The following is a 17,862-nucleotide window of genomic DNA, read 5'->3' as shown; positions in this document are numbered from 1 at the left end:
AAGGAGAAAAATCATTATTCTCTTGCTTTTATATACAATCACTGTGCATTCTAGGCTACATGGCAGGACATAAATCACAAGTAAATAAACTAAATGAATGCTATGGCTCCCTGAGATCTCCATACTCTTTTTTGGGGGGGTGGCAGTGCTTCAAAGTATGCAACCAAGGAACCTTTCCTCACAATTTAGGTTCCTTAAGCAACTTTGATTTTTGGGATGCTGGTTCACATGCATCCTTCTTAACACAAATGTTTTGCATACCATGGCTTAAGATGGCGCTGTAGGGAAACAAACAAGGAGAAACCCAGATCTACTCATCACTCATGGATCCCTTAGATGGAAGTGACAGGAAAAATGAAATGCTGTATGGGCCGAAGAGGGAGTTGAGTCTAAAGAAAAAAAATGTTCGCCCACCAAAGGTCAAGTGTGGGTTAGCCAAAAAACAAAAGCAAAACAAAAACCGAGGGCTACAGACTAGAAACTGCGCAGTCAGTCCCTTCATGCTCACTAATCATGCTCAAAATAAAAGTAATTGATAGTGCAGTGTATCAGAGCTCTATTAGCAGAAAAGGAGTGCAGAAGATGTGTATTGCTAGACAAGGATGGTCTCGTCTCTCCTTGGCCTTGAACCTGAAACACATGATGGATGTAAGTGCATTAACTCAAGCACAGGGGAACAGAGCAGTGCAATTCAGTGCTTTGATGCAAGTATACAGGGCGCACAATAACAATTTCAGAAGCAGCGCTGACAGGGTTGTAGCAAAAGTGACACTAGGGTTTCAGATATTCCAGTAATTCAGACACTTGTTGCAGCTCAATAAGGACTGTTGCAAACCACTTCATGTAGATACAGAAAACTTCAGTCTCGTTACAAAGGGAATGTCAACCTTAAAAGAAGAAGACCACAGAGGAGGATTTGGGTTTTGTACAGAGAGAAGAAAGCAGATTTTTAAAACAAAAGTTCAAAAGAAAAAAGAGAGAGATTTAAAAGCAGGTAGTTACAGAAAAGCGGGGAGATTGAAATAAGTAAATAAAGCTCATCTGAACATTCTGAATGACACCAGAAATAAGAGGAAATTTACATGACAAATGTGTAGATAATATCGGCATCACTATTATTAGCCCCATTCTGGTGTTCAATCTCCTTGCATTTAAACAAGACCATTAGGAGAGTGGAGGCCCAGTGCAAAGCCCCTTCTGGTGTGTCATCTCTGCACAGTTTAGAGCCCTTCACAACACTGAGTGGGGATTGCACAGATGCTCTGAGTGCAGCAGAAACCCTGGATCTCCTGCAAGAAGCATGTAGCTTTTCCTTCTCAAGGAGGCTCAGCAAGTGCCTAGGCACATCAGCATGTAACATACTGAACCAGGATCTAAACTCTGTAAGGCTGAGGCAAAAGCAGGACAAAGAAGTAGAAGCATGTCTAACATCTACACCGTGGAGGAAAGTCTTACTTAGTATCCAACCAGCTAACCCACAACATTAGACTGAGGTTCATTCAACAGAAAATCTTCTTCTGGGCCTAATGGGCACCAACATGCCTTAAGCACAGGGGCATCACATCCACAGATTACTGCTGGAGGTATAAATAGCTGCCCAGTAATCCAACGCTTCTGAAAGGAAGTACAGAGTTATGGACCAATCCCTGTTGATAGGAGATGCCAACACAAATGGCTCCACACCTGCCAGGTGGGGGTTACCAAAAGGAAAGGAATGATGGTTCTACTTTGGCAGCAAAGTGAATAATCCTTCAGTGTTGGAAAGGACATCATATGTGGAAAACTGGATGCAAGACCTCCTGCAACTAGCCACCCATGAGAAAACTCATGGGTTTTCATGCACTGCATGAAAAGCTAAGTTTCCAATAGATTTGGAAAACACATTTTGAAATCTTCACCACCTTAACCCCCATGACTAGAAGCAGTGAGATGCACAACACAGGGATGGAAACGTCGTTAACTTAATGGCTGTTAATCTAGGACTACTAGCAAAGCATTGAAACTCATTTATCCTAACCCTTATCTGAGCATGCAAACCTGAGCACTGTGTACAATGTTAAACAACTGAATATCAGAAGTGAAAATACTGTAGCTGAAAATGAGCATTAATTCAGAGGGGGGAGGAAAGCTAAGGGACTGTGCTGCCCTATGGTAATATTGTGAAACCCCTAATAAACCATGTTTTTCGTAACCTTTTGTGGGCTCTAAACTGCGCAGAGATGACGTGTCAGAGCTGGAACAGTTTAAAAGTATACTCACTTCATTTGCTTGTCTGCTTTCACATGAAAAGACCGAACACTCGCATGTAGCTGTTCTCAACCTGGACAGTCATGAACTTAAATTTGAAGTATGCTGATCATTAATTTGGAATCTACAAGCTAAATACTCAGTGCATGTTCCAATATTCACTATTTCTTCCTCAGTGTAGATGTGTCTGTGAAGAATTTTGAACAGACTTCCACAGAAATAATTTATGTGCATGCATGTGTTTGTGTGTGCTTATGTGTATACGTTTGAAAGAGAAGATGGGTGCAGGTTTCGTCAAGCTGTCCAGTTACACAGTACTGCAAGGAGAGGGATTTGGTATAAGTCTTCTTAAAGACAGAGGGTAAAACTAAACATGACATTATTCATGTCGGAAGCTCATGTGTGGCTGGTTTTTTAAAATAAAGAAATAGCTAGCTAGCTGGCACAGGGGTCCCAGAGGTGGGTCTTTTGTCACCATTAGGGAATGAAACAGATAGTATACACCCCACCCCTGATTTGGAGCAAGACCATAGTGGGATGAAGACTAACTCTTCCTCCTCCCGCCCCGATGCCACAGTCCTGATCTGGCTCAGACATCCCATGTCAGATATTTATTGCCAGGAAAAAAAATAGCCATACAGAGACTAAAGATACAAAAAACATCACATCTTATTTGGCCCAAAGCTTGCACTGGAGCAAGTCTGTAACATGCCTGATAGATAAATCTTGACTCACGGGTTTTTCTTGTTATTTTTGGGGTGCAGGACTGTGGCCAAAATTTATTTTCTTCTTTAAATAAAGTATTATATATTACAAAGTAAGCACGATCATGTTACCTTTCCTTTTTCTAAGGGACTTGTAAATAGTAAGCCAGAACAAGAAAATGCAATTATCAACAAATTTTCATATTAAATCAAATTCAAAATATGCTTCTTCAAATTAAGCTCTGAATTTGATTCATGAATCAGAAAAGACTCTTGATTCATTTCACTTCTGCACAGAGCAACTGGAAATAGCTTTGTAATGAAATGAGCAGTAAGCAATATACATATTGAAATACAGCTATTTTTAAAGGAGTAAAATTACTACATGTTAAAAGAGTTCTGCCTAGGCAGTGCTGTGCAGAGCATCCTTCTGTTAACTGCAAAAGAAACATTTTTTTCTCTGTAGATAGGAAAACCCAAACCAGCAGGGCATATCCACACTTGTCTCCCTAAAACAGCATGAAAAAAATGATCTGAAATCTGAAAATAACATTTGCATTTTATTTTTTTTAACTACTGTCTTGTCCTACACGACCCAACGAAATAGAAACATTGTGGCTTTTTAATAGCTTGGAATTGGATTCACTGCTTCTTTCTGGGATTTTAGGAATAGAAATAGTGATCTTAATGTAAAGGTGACTTTATGAAACAAAGCTGTTTTTGTTAGGTAGGGACAATACACTCCTCAAAGTGCCACAAGAAGGATGGTTTCAATGAGCCACCAATGATAGACACATGAGAACAGGGCACTAAAGCTCAGCAGACACAGTAGGATTCCAATTCCTACCCACGGCACAAAAAAAGAAAGCCACAACAAGCATCTGCTTCACAATGCCACAGGAATACACAGCAAGAATGGAAAGAAAAGATGATCTGTGTTCAGCCTTTAACTGATGCGCAGAAAGATCAATACTGTGACTCAGTATTGAGTACGATCCAGATGCAAACTGCTGTATACATATACATACAGTGTTAAGTGCATTAATGGGGGGGGGGGAGTTGATGCTGCCTATTTCTGACGCAGCTGATTCCGTCAATTTTTTTTAGTGCGCAAATGCTACTAATCCTATACCGTTCATTTCTTGCTATGTGTATGTTCCCTACACCAAAAATAATGCTACAATTATTTTTAATATTGTTTGAAGATATTAAAAAACACTAACGTCACATTTATAACAAATGGAGGCACAATCAATGCATTGCTGAAGTTTACTGTTAGAAGCAACAGACTTCCTCTAATGGAAAATATGAGACCAAGGTTGACTTTATTTTGAACGACGGCATTATGGAGGAGAAAACAAAAGCTTTTCAGAAACTGGCTGAATCAGCTCTTTAGATCCACGGCAGGCATTTCAAGGCTTGTCGACTGGTCTGCCAAAGATGTTATGCTCTGCTGATGAATGGAGACTCATCATGGATAGGTTGTTACTATGGATGATGGGGTTATTTTGGGGTGGGAGTAGATACTGTTTACCCGCTGATTAGAGGATCACTTGATTATTATTATTTTAAGAATCAAACAATGAGATTCTGTAAATTAAAAAAGAATGAATGTGTAATTTTAAGGGAGTATTCAGTAGTTGCAAAAGTTTTTTGTGCGCCTCCTTCACAAGAGGTCCGGAGGGTGGCAACATGAGAACGGGTTCCCAGTTTGTGGAGTGCTCTCCTCAAGGACTTACTGCATTTCTTTAGGCACCAGGTGAAAATGCCCCCCCCCCCAACAGGCCCTTGGCTAATTACTTTTTGTGGGAGTGGGTTTATTGGTTTGCTTCTGTTTTATTATGTCTTTTGTGCTCTGATTTTGTATTTTTATGTTGTGAACTGCCCTGTGATCTTCAGATGAAGGACTTCTTACAAATATAATAAATAACAACAACAACAACAATGATCTTCAAACTGAAAATAAAAATGAAATAAAAGCAAACATTGCTGTATCAAGTAACTGGGGAAATAACTCCTGGATATTTCCACGGTACTGTATGGCTGTGAACCACTGTTACCACAGCAGGTAGCTGGTTCAAACTGTTGGAGGATTAAAATTGGAGTCAGTGGTTTCTTTAGAAAACTGCAAGCCAGGCCAATTTGTCAGGAACCGGTATTGGGCAAAAGTACAAATTTCTATCTAGTCTTTTGAATAGCTAATTCAAGTTTGTTTTTGTGGGGGGGGGGGAGGGAGGGGCGGAATAAAACCCTAGTACCCTTAAAAGCCAAACACTTAAGAACACAGACAGCCACTTGGCCAGCATCACACGATGGCTCCTTTCCACACTTTGCTGAAGCTAATTGGAAGGCCTAGTTTGAAAGTGCTCTGCATGCATAATAGTTCTCAGGCCCGAAACCTATGCTCTTTTTGTGCATCTTGGACTGCCACAGCATCAATTGTGAAGGCTAGAGGAAGTGAACAAGAACAGCAACAAAAAAAGTGTATACTTACTGTAAGGGACACATTCATATTGTACTTCGAGGTATTTGTATGTTCCAGGACAAGGATCAGGAAACACATCTGACCCGGTAACTACTATACACTGTGTTCTGTTGTTGCACCTGGGGCAGGAGAAGGAGAAGGATGTGTGTTAATTACAAAATCAGAATTAATTTACAAAGTTCGCGGCAACCATAGCTAAGGAATCAGGCAGCACTGCATTTGAATTAGACCACAAAGAGGTTGTGGGCTAGATGTATTTTTAGTTCAAACTCATAATAATTTTGCAGAACTTTCAGTAATCGGAACCAGAAGTAATTTCAGACAGTAAAGGCTAAAGGCTTATTTTAATTATCTTGGATTCTGCTATAACCCCTCCCTGCATTCTGGCAACTCGCAGGGTACCTTACAAGAATCCTAAAACAATGTAACAAATCTAATTAACAAAATATAACCCATCATGGTGGGGACATTAAAAATCCTAAACATACCTATTCAGATGTAAGCCCCACCAAGTTCAATGGAATGTATTCCTAGGTAAGTTATCATAAACCTTTGTAAGAAAATAATGCTTCTTGCTATAAATTACAGTAAAACAAAAGGGCTTCATCCAGCCCAAATTAAGCACTTTTCAAGTTTCATTGATTTTAATGAGTTAATTGCTCATGCTGGGCAGAGTAGTACAATTCTATGCATATTTGCTATCACAAGTAACTTTCATGGTGTTCAACAAAACTTACTCCCAAGTAAGTGTGTCTACAATTACAGCCTTCTTTTTAAAGTATTTAACACACACACACACACACAGAGAGAGAGAGAGAGAGAGAGAGAGAGAGAGAGAGAGAGAGAGAGAAGAAAGAAAGAAAGAAAGAAAGAAAGAAAGAAAGAAAGAAAGAAACTGCCTAATTTACCTGCTGTTAGAAAAGTTGACAATCAATTTTTCATAGTGAAAGCTACTGATTTGTACAGTTTGGCACTTTGCAAACAAATATATTAAGACGGGATTTGTATTTTACGGCTTGGTACTTTAAAATGGATTGATTTTGATCTGGCTCAAGCAGCACTAGTCAAAACCAAAAAAGGGGTTGAAAGAAAATGACTTTCAGCCTTTTTTTCTCTGAAAGCAAAGGAAGGAGGAAAATAAAAGGTCAGAAACAGTTTGGTGACTAAAAACAAGGGAAGCTTGGCTGATCTCCTGGGTGAGTTCTGTTTGTCAGTAAAGTGAAGGAAAGGAAGCCAGGTCTTAAAATAATAGTCTAGCCTTTGACTCCAGCCGTACATCAATCCTTGTGCTACTAGCACTTCCCACACTACTGAATACCCCTTGCACAAGTTGAAGAGATCTGTCTTGTGTCAGGGAACCCCTGACATCTGTCCCCGGCCAACAGGTGCAAGATCAAGCTGAGATTTCAGTTCACGCAGCTGGAAGAATATTAAAGACAGCCCAATAGTACAACTTGAGTTGTCCTTCCAGCAAATAAATCATGAATCTACTTGAATTTTTGGTTGGTAGCTTTGGAAGAAACATTCAGGAAATGTCAACAGCAATGGGAAGGACCCAGGTTTCATGCACAACAGATAAGATCATGGGAACCAAGTCTCAGGCTGAGCAGAAAACTTCTGATCTTTTTTTTTCTTTCCTTTCCCTTTTGCAATAATGCTGATGGCTGTCGGTTCTGTCCTAACTATTGCAACTGAAACTATTGTGTATTTTGAGATTCCTCACAAGTGCAGAAATAACTGCATTACTGGACATAGAATTCAGCTTCCTGCAACTGCCAGCTGCTGCTGCTTTTTAAAGCAAGTTGCCAGCCTTTATGACACTATATAAATGCTTGAAAGTGGCTAGGGAATGGGTGATGAAATCTCAGCACTCAGAACAATGGCTCAACAAGGCTTCCAGTGGGCAAAGGGTAACTCTGTGGTAACTTGTCCTTTTATGCAAGAGCAGAATACATGATGTGAAATGTGAAGATATGTGTGATTCAAGTAGATCACATAATTTGACTTTGCATTAAAAAAAAAAAAAAAAAGACTGACTAGCTGGAGCTGACAAATAGCTGTCATTGGTAGCAGTAGCTGCCTGCGGACTGTCCACTTCTATTTTTCTCAGTATTTTTAGACAACATCCTGCAGAAAATTACCAATGACAGCATTATAGTTGTGTATACTTCAGCTTTACAGCTCTGAAATGATACTTTCGTGAGAATGAAAATGCCACAGTATCTCATACACTGAACACACTCAGTAGCCAATGTACTTATTTCATAGCCTGCATATGAATTTTTTAACTGTGTATACTGGTTGCTAGTATGTGTTAATTTGTATAAAATACATATCTTAACTGGGAACAGGATATGTGTGCCTAATTTTGAACATTTGCATGCCTTGTGAGTAAAAAGAAACCCACAAAACAATTGCCAGCTGCCCAAGGAATTTCTACCAAAGCCTGGGACATAAACCCCTGTGATAAATAATAAAATGAATGAATAATGGGAAATGTGGAACTAATTTGAATCTACATTTAAATCTCTGTTTTATGGTTAAATCGTATTCAAGGCAACTAAATCAACACTGAAATCAACAAACAGATTAAATTACAATTTGAAACAAAGGGCTGTATCCAACGAAGTCATTGTGCGACTGGATTCAGCAGAACGGTTGCTATGGTCTTGGGCTTGCTGATCAGAAGGTCAGCGGTTCCAATCTATGCAATGGGGTGAGTAGATAAATACCGGTAGGTACCATTGGGGCAGGAAGGTAAACGGCGTTTCCATGTGCTCTGGCTTCAGTCATGGTGTCCCGTTGTGCCAGTAGCAGTTTAGTCATGCTGGCCACATAACCCAGAAAGCTGTCTGTGGACAAATGCCTGCTCCCTTGGCCTGAAGCAAGATGAGCTCTGCACCCCGTAGTCACCTTTGACTGGACTTAACCATCCAGGGGTCCTTTACCTTACCCTTACTTGTGTTCATCATATTGCTCACCACATCTCCCTAAATATTGACCGGGTTTCCTCACAATTCTCTAGAGCAGATTTAAGGGCCGTGTGGAAAAAGGAGGGGGGGAGAGATTCCATTTTGCCGCCAAAAGCACTTGCGTTAGTAGGACTGTTGTTTGTCAAATGATATACTAAAGGTCATATTTGTGATTTATTTTGGCAAAGAAACATCTTGGTGGAAGCTTAATAGGACTTTATTTTGGACGGCATGAATGCAGCATATAATTGGCTATGATCCGAAAGTGAACAGGTAGATAACAGCCACTGGCAAGTTATAATAAACCAGCACATATCGTTCATCTGTGGTAAAGTTCCTTTTTTCTTTTTCTTCTTCAGTGGGACAATGTAGAGATTCTTGCAGTGTGTGCATGTGTTGGATAGGGTGGCCGGCTGTCCCTTATTCTAAGTACCAGCTTTTATTCCAGAGTAATACAGCCCACAATTAACAGTCCTTCATTTTAGAAGGCTAATTAACTGATTCTGTCAAAAGCTGTAATTGTTGCACTTAAAATTCCTGTGCTTCTGAGATATATGTATATGGCTATTTGAGGAGCGAAGTAGAGGAAGGGGCATGTAAATTGCCACTTATATGGAAAAAAAGAGAGATAGGCATGTCTGCATACAGACCTCTCTTTCTGCCCACCTCCCACTTGTGAGGAGAATGCAGGAATATGCCTGTGCTTTTATGACAGTATTCACTGTCAGATAGCATTCTATTGAAGAGATAATGTAAGACCACAAATGTGAGGGTGTGTGTGTGTGTGTTTGTGTTTTAGAATTTGCAATTCTTTTTACATCTTTCCAATATGTATAGCGACACTGAGGGAATCTGAAATCAAACGTGGCCAGCTAATTAACAGCTCCAGAGAGATGGTGAACTTGGCTCACCTCATTTGACTGATTGGGCAAAAGCAGGCCTGTGGTTTTTTGCACATCAGATAAAGAGAAGGGGGGAGTGAGGGAGTCGAACCAATGCATGAGGCAATTTTTCATTTTCCTAACTGCTGTTACATGGGCCCACTCCATGTTTATCCCTGTGTACTGTGCAAGTTTGTCCTCGTGTGCTTGGCTTTAAAAGCAGTCCTTGTTCTCATTCTAATTTGTTTGCGTTCCCGCTGTAATCTTGACTTGTACAATTCCCAACAAATTGCTTTAGCTCTTCTTTTGATTATCTTATGCTCATTATTACACTTTACCAAGTGAAAAGTATGGAGATGAGATTCCATGTGTAATCTATTTGTGTGAGGTGTTTTAATCAATAGTCTTGCTCTGCTGATTAAGCAGAGGCTTCTGTTTTGGCAAGATAACATTAGTTTCTCCTGTCATGCTCCAAAAGCCATTGGGGATCTTCAGCAGATCATTAGATATGCTACAATAAAGCTTTGGTACATTCCCTTTTCTTCCTTAAATTACTTCTTCACTGTCCTATCATTCCCCGTCACCATTGGCACTGCGTTATTATTACAGCTCCCCTGAAACTTGCACTAGAGCTATGTCTCCGGGCCATAGGATGCCATTTTCAATTGAGGCTTCTGCTTTAAAAATATAAATTAAGAAAATTTCATTATCTCCTGCCAGGGGCCATTATTCACCACTGTTCTAGGGAAGATTAAAAATGCAAAATCTATGGTCTTGAACAAATACTCCAAGATTAAAATGAAAGGTTTGGTATAGCATGACAAGCCTGGCATGCATAGAGGAGCTAGATGTAGTACTGGATATGGAGAGGAAAACTGAACACTGGAGTGGTCAGAATACACACACACACACACACACACACACACACACACGGGAAGAGATGGCAGTGGTAGATAAACAGCAAACTCTGCTTTCAGTAGCCAGACTAATGCAGCGTGATCCAGCCTAACCTGTCCATTATACTGCCATTAAATTGGCAATACATGTGAGAGAGTTTCTGCATGGGCAGAGGATGGCTTGCGGAGAGCGAGAAATGTGGTTTGCAGTGCATGGGCAATCTCGGGCATCTCGGGCTTTGAACAGGCTGTGGAGGGCAATGGGTGGATCGGAGAGTGAGGGGGAGAGTTTTTGTGCAGGCAGAAGCAGGGGGGTCGGAGACGGAGACTCGGAGTCAGACAGTGTGTGTGTGTGTGTGTGTGTGTGTGCGCGCGCACACACACGCACAATTGTATGCAGGCCTGGGTTGTTGTTTTTTTTCATTGAATAAACCACTATAATCCCAGTGTGTCACTGTAATGGATTGCTTTGAAGTCATTTCTGCACCTGATAAAGTAATTTTTAGGGACACCCCCCCAATCCACCCTGACCTGTTCTGTATTTTGCCTAACCAAAGGTGGCAACCATAATACACATATATGTAAGAAACCAAGCACTTGTGCACTCACACAGAAAAAGAGAGATGCACATGGAGTAGCAGCGAAGACAGCAGGGCCTGTGCATAAGCCAGCAACTTTAACACTGCAGGAGAAATGCGGATGCAGTTTTCCTTAAATGTTTAATAACTAATGATTTGTTGAATCTTATTAATTACTAAATAAACATAACATTAGGAAGCTAAATGTGGCACAATTAATATGGCAGAGAAGGTGTTTCACAGTAATGATCCCATTTGTCACAATTAATGTAATAAGTAATGCTTGTGGCAGTTATTTTTAAATGCAATACAAATAAAAAAATACAACTACGGTATCTTCTATTTGGTTAGTTCTGTAAAATCAATCAAGGGATTCAAATTAATTTGAAAGTAAATAACTTAATTTAATTCTGCATCTATATGAATCCAATGAATGCAAATGGAACCCAATGGACACAATCCACCAAATATTACTTAGTGCATAAAGCCACCTTCAGGTTCCACTGTGAAAGGAATGACATGCGCTTCCCATCTAGTGATGTGATATGCCGGACATGCAACAACTGCCTGTTACAGCTTACTAAATCCACCAATCCATTAATATATCAATATGGGCAAAACAATAAAGATATAAAGCAAAGAGAACAAATACATCCAACAATTGTAAACAAAACAAAACAAAACAAAACAAAACAAAACAAAACACTGGAAACAAAGTAGTACATGAAGTGACAGTGGGTAACCTATGTATCCTTTCAAACTGGTGCCCTTTACACATTTCAGACTACAACTCCCATTAGCCCCAACCATTTTAACCAATGGTCAGTGATAAAAGGGAGTTGTAGTCCAGAACATCTGGACTACAGCAACTTAGATAAATCTGATGTAAAGGCATGTCCCACTGAAATTAGTACACCATACGTCCATAAGGTGGACCCAGGTAGATCTGTGGTTGAGCCTCTTGGGCTTGCCGATCAGAAGGTCGGCAGTTCGAATCCCCGCAACAGGGTGAGCTCCCATTTTTCGGTTCCTGCTCCTGCCAACCTAGCAATTCGAAAACACACCAGTGCAAGTAGATAAATAGGTACTTCTCCGGCAGGGAGGTAAACGGTGTTTCCGTGTGCCGCTCTGGTTTCGGTGTTCTGTTGTGCCAGAAGCAGCTTAGTCATGCTGGCCACATGACTCAGAAAAAACTGTCTGCAGATAAACGCCGGCTCCCTCAGCTTGTAAAGTGAGATGAGCGCCGCAATCCCAGAGTTGTTTGCGACTGGACTTAACTGTCAGGGGTCCTTTACCTTTACTTCCATAAGGTGTGCTCACAACTGGCATAAAATAAAGACCCAGTAGATTTGGTAGTAAACACTTGTATGCCACTAATTATTTTATTTGAAATGTCCACAAAAGGGTTACATGTTTTACCATGTCAGAATGTTTTTACCGCTTTCTAGTTTTAATGTGATACCCCAATAACAACTTCTGCAAGCGTGTACACAAACAACAATATGTGGGATGTATTTTCTTTATATAACATAATTTGCATAGATTTTAAATACAATTTAAAACTGCCTTTGAAAGCTCCTTTAATTAGCAAAATAAGCATATTTTTTTAAAAAATATAACATCAGTAATTTGTTAATAAAACCTCTGATATGTTAGAAGCCTTGATAATTCTGAGCAATTTTACAAGACCTTTGGGTCAGTTTAATGCAAATTAGGCCTGACTCACTCAGAGTCTTATTAATCCAACCCAACTTTCTCGTTTGCAGAATTGCACATTCAACATAAAAGTGGCTTCATTTTAGGAGCAAAATAAGACATATTTATTTACGAAGCAGACCACTGAGGCTCTCTTAATTTCAAAGGGTCATCATGTCTCAACATAATGCAGGGGAAACATTATTGCAGATACATACAGCGAATAAATGTGTGTGCACACTTATTTATTTAAGCATTTACAGGATGCCTACAGTTTCCAAACTTCTTGTGGTATAATTACAATGTATCTCTATATATTGGGGCCAGTGTCAATTAGGACCAATTACTTATGAAAACGTTCACCTACTGCAGTTTTTGCATACAGAAACAATCACTTTCCATTTTGACAAGGGAAATGGGAAATCGCTATGGGATGTCCTAGTTAAGATTTAAATTAGCAAGAAAGTTGTTACCAGGACATATAGAAGATGCAGCATAATAAGACATGACCTTGTAAGAACCTTGGAGGCTATCGGAATCTGCACCCTCCTTCCAAAACTTATTAATTATCTGCAAAAGGTACCAGTCTATTTGTGGCATGATATTTTTTCTTTTGGGGAGCAAGGGATGAAGAAGGGTAGGGATGGACTTTTAAATATTTAATTAGTCACATGATATGCGGATAGTGGCAAGCATTTTGCTTCTTGAGCCACGCTCTTCCTAATTGCACGCTCGCATTTAGATTGGCCATCGCAAACCTCTGGTGCGTGCAATTATTTATTCCTTAAAGATCTTTCCATGGAGAAAAATATTTCACCCTCATGGCTCTGGGTTTGCCTAAATGACCCTCTTAGCCCATTAATTACACTCTCTGAGTATTTCAGTCACTAATGATGCAAATGAGGGGGGGGGGGGGAGTCAACACACAAACCTTTGTGTGCAGAATAAGTTGGTTCTTAAGAGTAAATACATTTCTTTCTTTCTTTTTTAAAGTTACCCCATGAATGGAGGGAACACAGATATCCTCCTTTGTTGTCAATGCGATCTGTGTTTGCATTATATTTACGGCGTATAATGGCACAGTCCAACATACAGCGAAACACTAAAAGAAGCCAATATAACTGGCTAATTTCAAGCCATTCCCAAATGATCCAGATTACTTTCCTTTTGTTCTTTTCCTCTTTCTTGTCCTGATTAAGATTGCAATCTGAGACCAGTCCGAATCTCTCCCCTGCCCATAACCTTTAGCTTTCCATTTATGGATTTAAAAAGTACCGTACAAATCTCAAACTGGAGACTAATAAGTAAATGAAAAGACTTTTGAGTTGATCTTCCGATATCCCTATCCCTTTCCCCCCCATGTGGCTTAAAACTTGCGACAGAAGTGTTGTGACCTTGGAAGGATCTTTAATCAAGTCAGTACCAGTGGTGTCATTTTCTATTAAAATGTATCTCTAAAGTTTGTGCTACAAGTGCTGCGTTGTTGTCCAAGTTTCTTTCTTTCTTTCTTTCTTTCTTTCTTTCTTTCTTTCTTTCCTTCTTTCTTTCTTGAGAAAGCCTGGATGCCACAAAGGAACAGTTATTCACCAGCCATGGCGATGTCTGGGTACAATTAGCATCTTGAAAGTTTGTAAAAGCTTCTGAGTTATAACACTTCCTCTGAAAAATCATTAAATTTTTTTGGAACTAAAAAGGCTTAATCTTGCACGGATTAGGTACATTACTTCTTTGACTGTGTTCTGCAAGAATCTACCTGACTCCTTCACAATGAATGGCAGGTTTGTATTATAATTAATATTGCTGGAAAAAGCCCCCTCCCCACTCCACAAGCAAGTTCAGATGTGCGAGAAACGTAAGAGATTTGAGGAGATTCATTGACTCACATTGATCAGCTCCAAGCTATCTCTAATCAAGTTGGAAATATTCATAATCTAATCCTTTTATCAAATTGCCTACCACTGCAAAGGCTTCGTGTGTTTGCACAATTAAAAACTCCGTGTTAGACATTATGCTGCATTACATTGGAAGCAAATCCTTCCCTATTGAAATACGCACTGGTTGACAGCAGGAAGTGGCTGATAAGAGAGGCAACAAGGCATTTCTGATGGCATTCATGATAACGGAACGCTACCTCCTATGTATTTAGTCTTACAGAGCACTCTCCAAAGTGATCCTTAAAATGTAGAACTACATTGAGAGATCTTTAGTCACAAAGATGAAGAAATAATCAAAGAACACTAAGTGTATAGTGTTAGTGACATCTCCTCAACTTATCTGTGATACTGGCAGTGCTCTGAAGACTAATACATTTGAAATGAGAAATTACCTACAGATCTACATATTTGTATCACAGAATTTACTACCTGAAAGTAAACATCACATGTGCAGGGGCGTGTGGTATGTAGAGAAATGAGTCCAACCAGCCTCATTTTTGCACATATATGAACAATCCTTCACATAAACCCTAAGGTTGAGGACAGCGCTGTGATTTATGCTGAAACAATAGCTTTGCAGAGTTCATAAAATGCCTAGATTAAAGACATGTTCAGCATCATTACCCACTCTAGCTAGAAATCACAGCAAGAAAGCCATGCTGGAAGAGCAAGGTTAAAAGATAAGCTTTGCACCAACAGCCACTACTAAAATAATATGGGTGGTTTTACACTTACAATGGATACATCTCTGTTAGATGAAATATAGTCCAGTCTGGTGTACCTGCCTTCCCTAGTTGGAAATAAGAATAAGGAACCCAGTGAGGGGAGGCTGGCACCGTAGTATTAAAGGATTTTTTGTTACACCATATAAAGGTTTTGAATGTTCAGGGACACTGATTGGAGTGCAAAGTATGTTTGTTTAATAAAGTGCCTTACACACATACCCAACCCAATACAGTGGTGCCCCGCAAAACGAATGCCTTGCAAGACGGAAAACTCACTAGACGAAAGAGTTTTCCGTTTTGGAGGTGCTTCGCAAAACGAATTTCCTATGGGCTTGCTTCGCAAGACGAAAATGTCTTGCGAGTTCCTGTGGGGTTTTTTTCCTTTCCCCCCTTTTTCTAAGCCGCTAAGCCGCTTATCCGATAAGCCGATAAGCCACTAAAAGCTGCTAAACCGCTAATAGCGCTAATCCGCTAAGCCGTCAATGGGCTTGCTTCGCAAGACGAAAAAACCGCTAGACGAAGAGACTCGCGGAATGGATTCTTTTCGTCTTGCGAGGCACCACTGTACTTTCTCAAACCTAAGAAAAGCTTGACGCAGGATCGCAATATCCACTGACTGACTGACTGCCTTATATGCTTTCCCAAGTAAAGGGGACCATGCCATTAAAAAGATGGTAGCATTTATGGCATGTCCCTGGCCTCCACAAGTTGAATAGACCTTTGGCTCTACTCACAAGGGGCTCCTCAATGTGACCAGGAGTCCCAATAACAGAGGAGTCAACGCCACGAGTACAGCTGATTCCCCCTTCAAACCATCACTCAATGGGTGGAAGTTGGGTGTAAAGGTCACCAAGGGAGAACAATGAATAATGAAAAAGAGGTAATAGACCAGCGAATCACGTATCCTACATCTCTGATAAATATTATCAACACCTTGACTTTCTTTCGAAGTTCTGAGCATTTGTGTATGTAAATCAGGGGGAAAATATGCATGTTCCTATAATGACCTTATTTTAAAAAGAAACCGAGACTTTAAAAAGAAACCGAAATTTGTGACAGTAGAAATCTAAGGCACACCCATCTGTAGAATAGTTCTGGCTATTGTTATGTTATCAAGCAATCTGCCATTAGAGCTTTATATGAGGGTAATTTTTAATTCCCCACTGATGGTTCTTGCGGCAAGCTGAAACACACTGACTGAGTAGAGCATTCAGTCTACGTTACACTCTTAGACTGCATTAACTTCCTAGCAGTAACTTGCTTTATAGGCTCAGTTCATCATGACCTATAAAATGTTAGACTGAAATGCTTTAAATATCTGCTAACACCATGTGCAGGCCTGGGAGTACAAGACAGTGTGCTATGAAGCGGCAAAGACAGTACTCTTCGGAGAAACTAGCACACACTCTTATGTCACTGATATAAACAGGGTAAGCATGTTAAATAATGGATAACACAGGCATGGTTTTTACGAGCAACTGGAAGTCTGGTTGGGTCTGGTTTAGTTTCCTTTCCATTCTCTTCAAACAGATTTGCAGGGGTGGGGATGTAAAGATCCTCCTCTACTTTGTGCCTATGAGGTTCTGCTTCATATTCGTAAGGGTCGTGTTCAAGTCTGGAGTTATTTAGGCTTTTTGAGTAATGATGACCAATTTATTAGGCAATTAGCTGCAACTTCATTAATGGAGGGAGAACAGATGCTCTGTTAACATCGGGCTATTGTTCTTCCCCTTGACCCTTAAGCTCTCACATTTCAGCAATTTCAGTAATGCAAAAATGCCATTACAACATCTGATTAATTCAGGGCTGGGTAGGCTGGGCAAATACAAAAAGACCCTGTGAAGCACAATGGGAAAGGTGTCCCTTTCTCACACTCCGCTACAAAGGCCTAATGGAGCCAAAAATGTTAAGATGTTTAAAATTAAAACTTTGAGACAATTGTATGTGTGCCGCGGTATTTTTTTATCAACACAATCTGAGAGATCAGTGACTGTGTTGCATCCCATTTGATAGATCACTTTGCATCAATCGTTTTCCCAAGGAGCATTTAATTTAATGTAATTTGTTAACCCTTTTCTCTTTTGTTTTCTCTCTTCCACCCCCTTCTTTTGGTAAACAATGTTGCTGTGTGTTGCCTAATGCTTAGGTCTATAAACTCTACAAAATAAAATTCCTTTGATGACTTAAAGGCCTCAGTATTTTCTTGTCCTTTTAATCTTTACAGGTTCTCATTTTCATGTCTGTTTTTTTTAAGTGTCAGTCCTGTTTACTACATGATATTCAACATATTTCCTCCAGAGCAATGAACCTTAACAGAAAGCTTTAAATTGCCTCACATAGGAAACCACATTACTATTAATTCCACAGCAACCGTATAATATATAAACTATTGCTTTGCAAACTCTAGAGCAATTAGACCTCTCGGCTATTTGACTAACTCTGCTTCATGATACCCAGTGCAGTTAATTATATTTTTTGATGTTAATAGTCTCTGTCAGTTTCAAGCATAAATCCTCTTTGATGAATATTTAAATTATATTTGAATAAAAATAATCTTGGTTACATTTCCTATTCAACAGTCATCATAGCTTAATAAAAGTCTGCTCAGCAAAGGGCTGAGATAAATGGCTCCATGATCCCATGTACAGGAACCCTAAATCCACTTTACATCTGATTTAGCGGCTACAGTGACCAATAATGTAATATAATTAGTGATGTTGTTATGGTGAAAAAGAATGCTTTCCC

At 39.8% G+C, this 17,862-nt stretch overlaps 1 protein-coding gene across 23 annotated transcripts in view; it reads right to left on the bottom strand.

The window, feature by feature from the left end:
• ADGRL2 (adhesion G protein-coupled receptor L2) overlaps positions 1-17,862 on the bottom strand; it is a 249,524-nt gene that overhangs the window by 64,397 nt on the left and 167,265 nt on the right. For all 23 annotated transcript variants that reach the window (XM_081865672.1, XM_081865664.1, XM_081865663.1 and 20 more), the window contains one exon: positions 5,446-5,555. In XM_081865672.1, coding sequence (XP_081721798.1) covers positions 5,446-5,555 — 110 coding nt within the window. The remainder of the gene's footprint in view (positions 1-5,445; positions 5,556-17,862) is intronic.

The sequence above is a fragment of the Podarcis erhardii genome (genome assembly GCF_964252035.2).
Source record: "Podarcis erhardii genome assembly, chromosome: 6".
In the NCBI taxonomy this organism is placed as follows: domain Eukaryota; kingdom Metazoa; phylum Chordata; class Lepidosauria; order Squamata; family Lacertidae; genus Podarcis; species Podarcis erhardii.
This window is presented reverse-complemented; position numbering and strand designations above follow the sequence as displayed.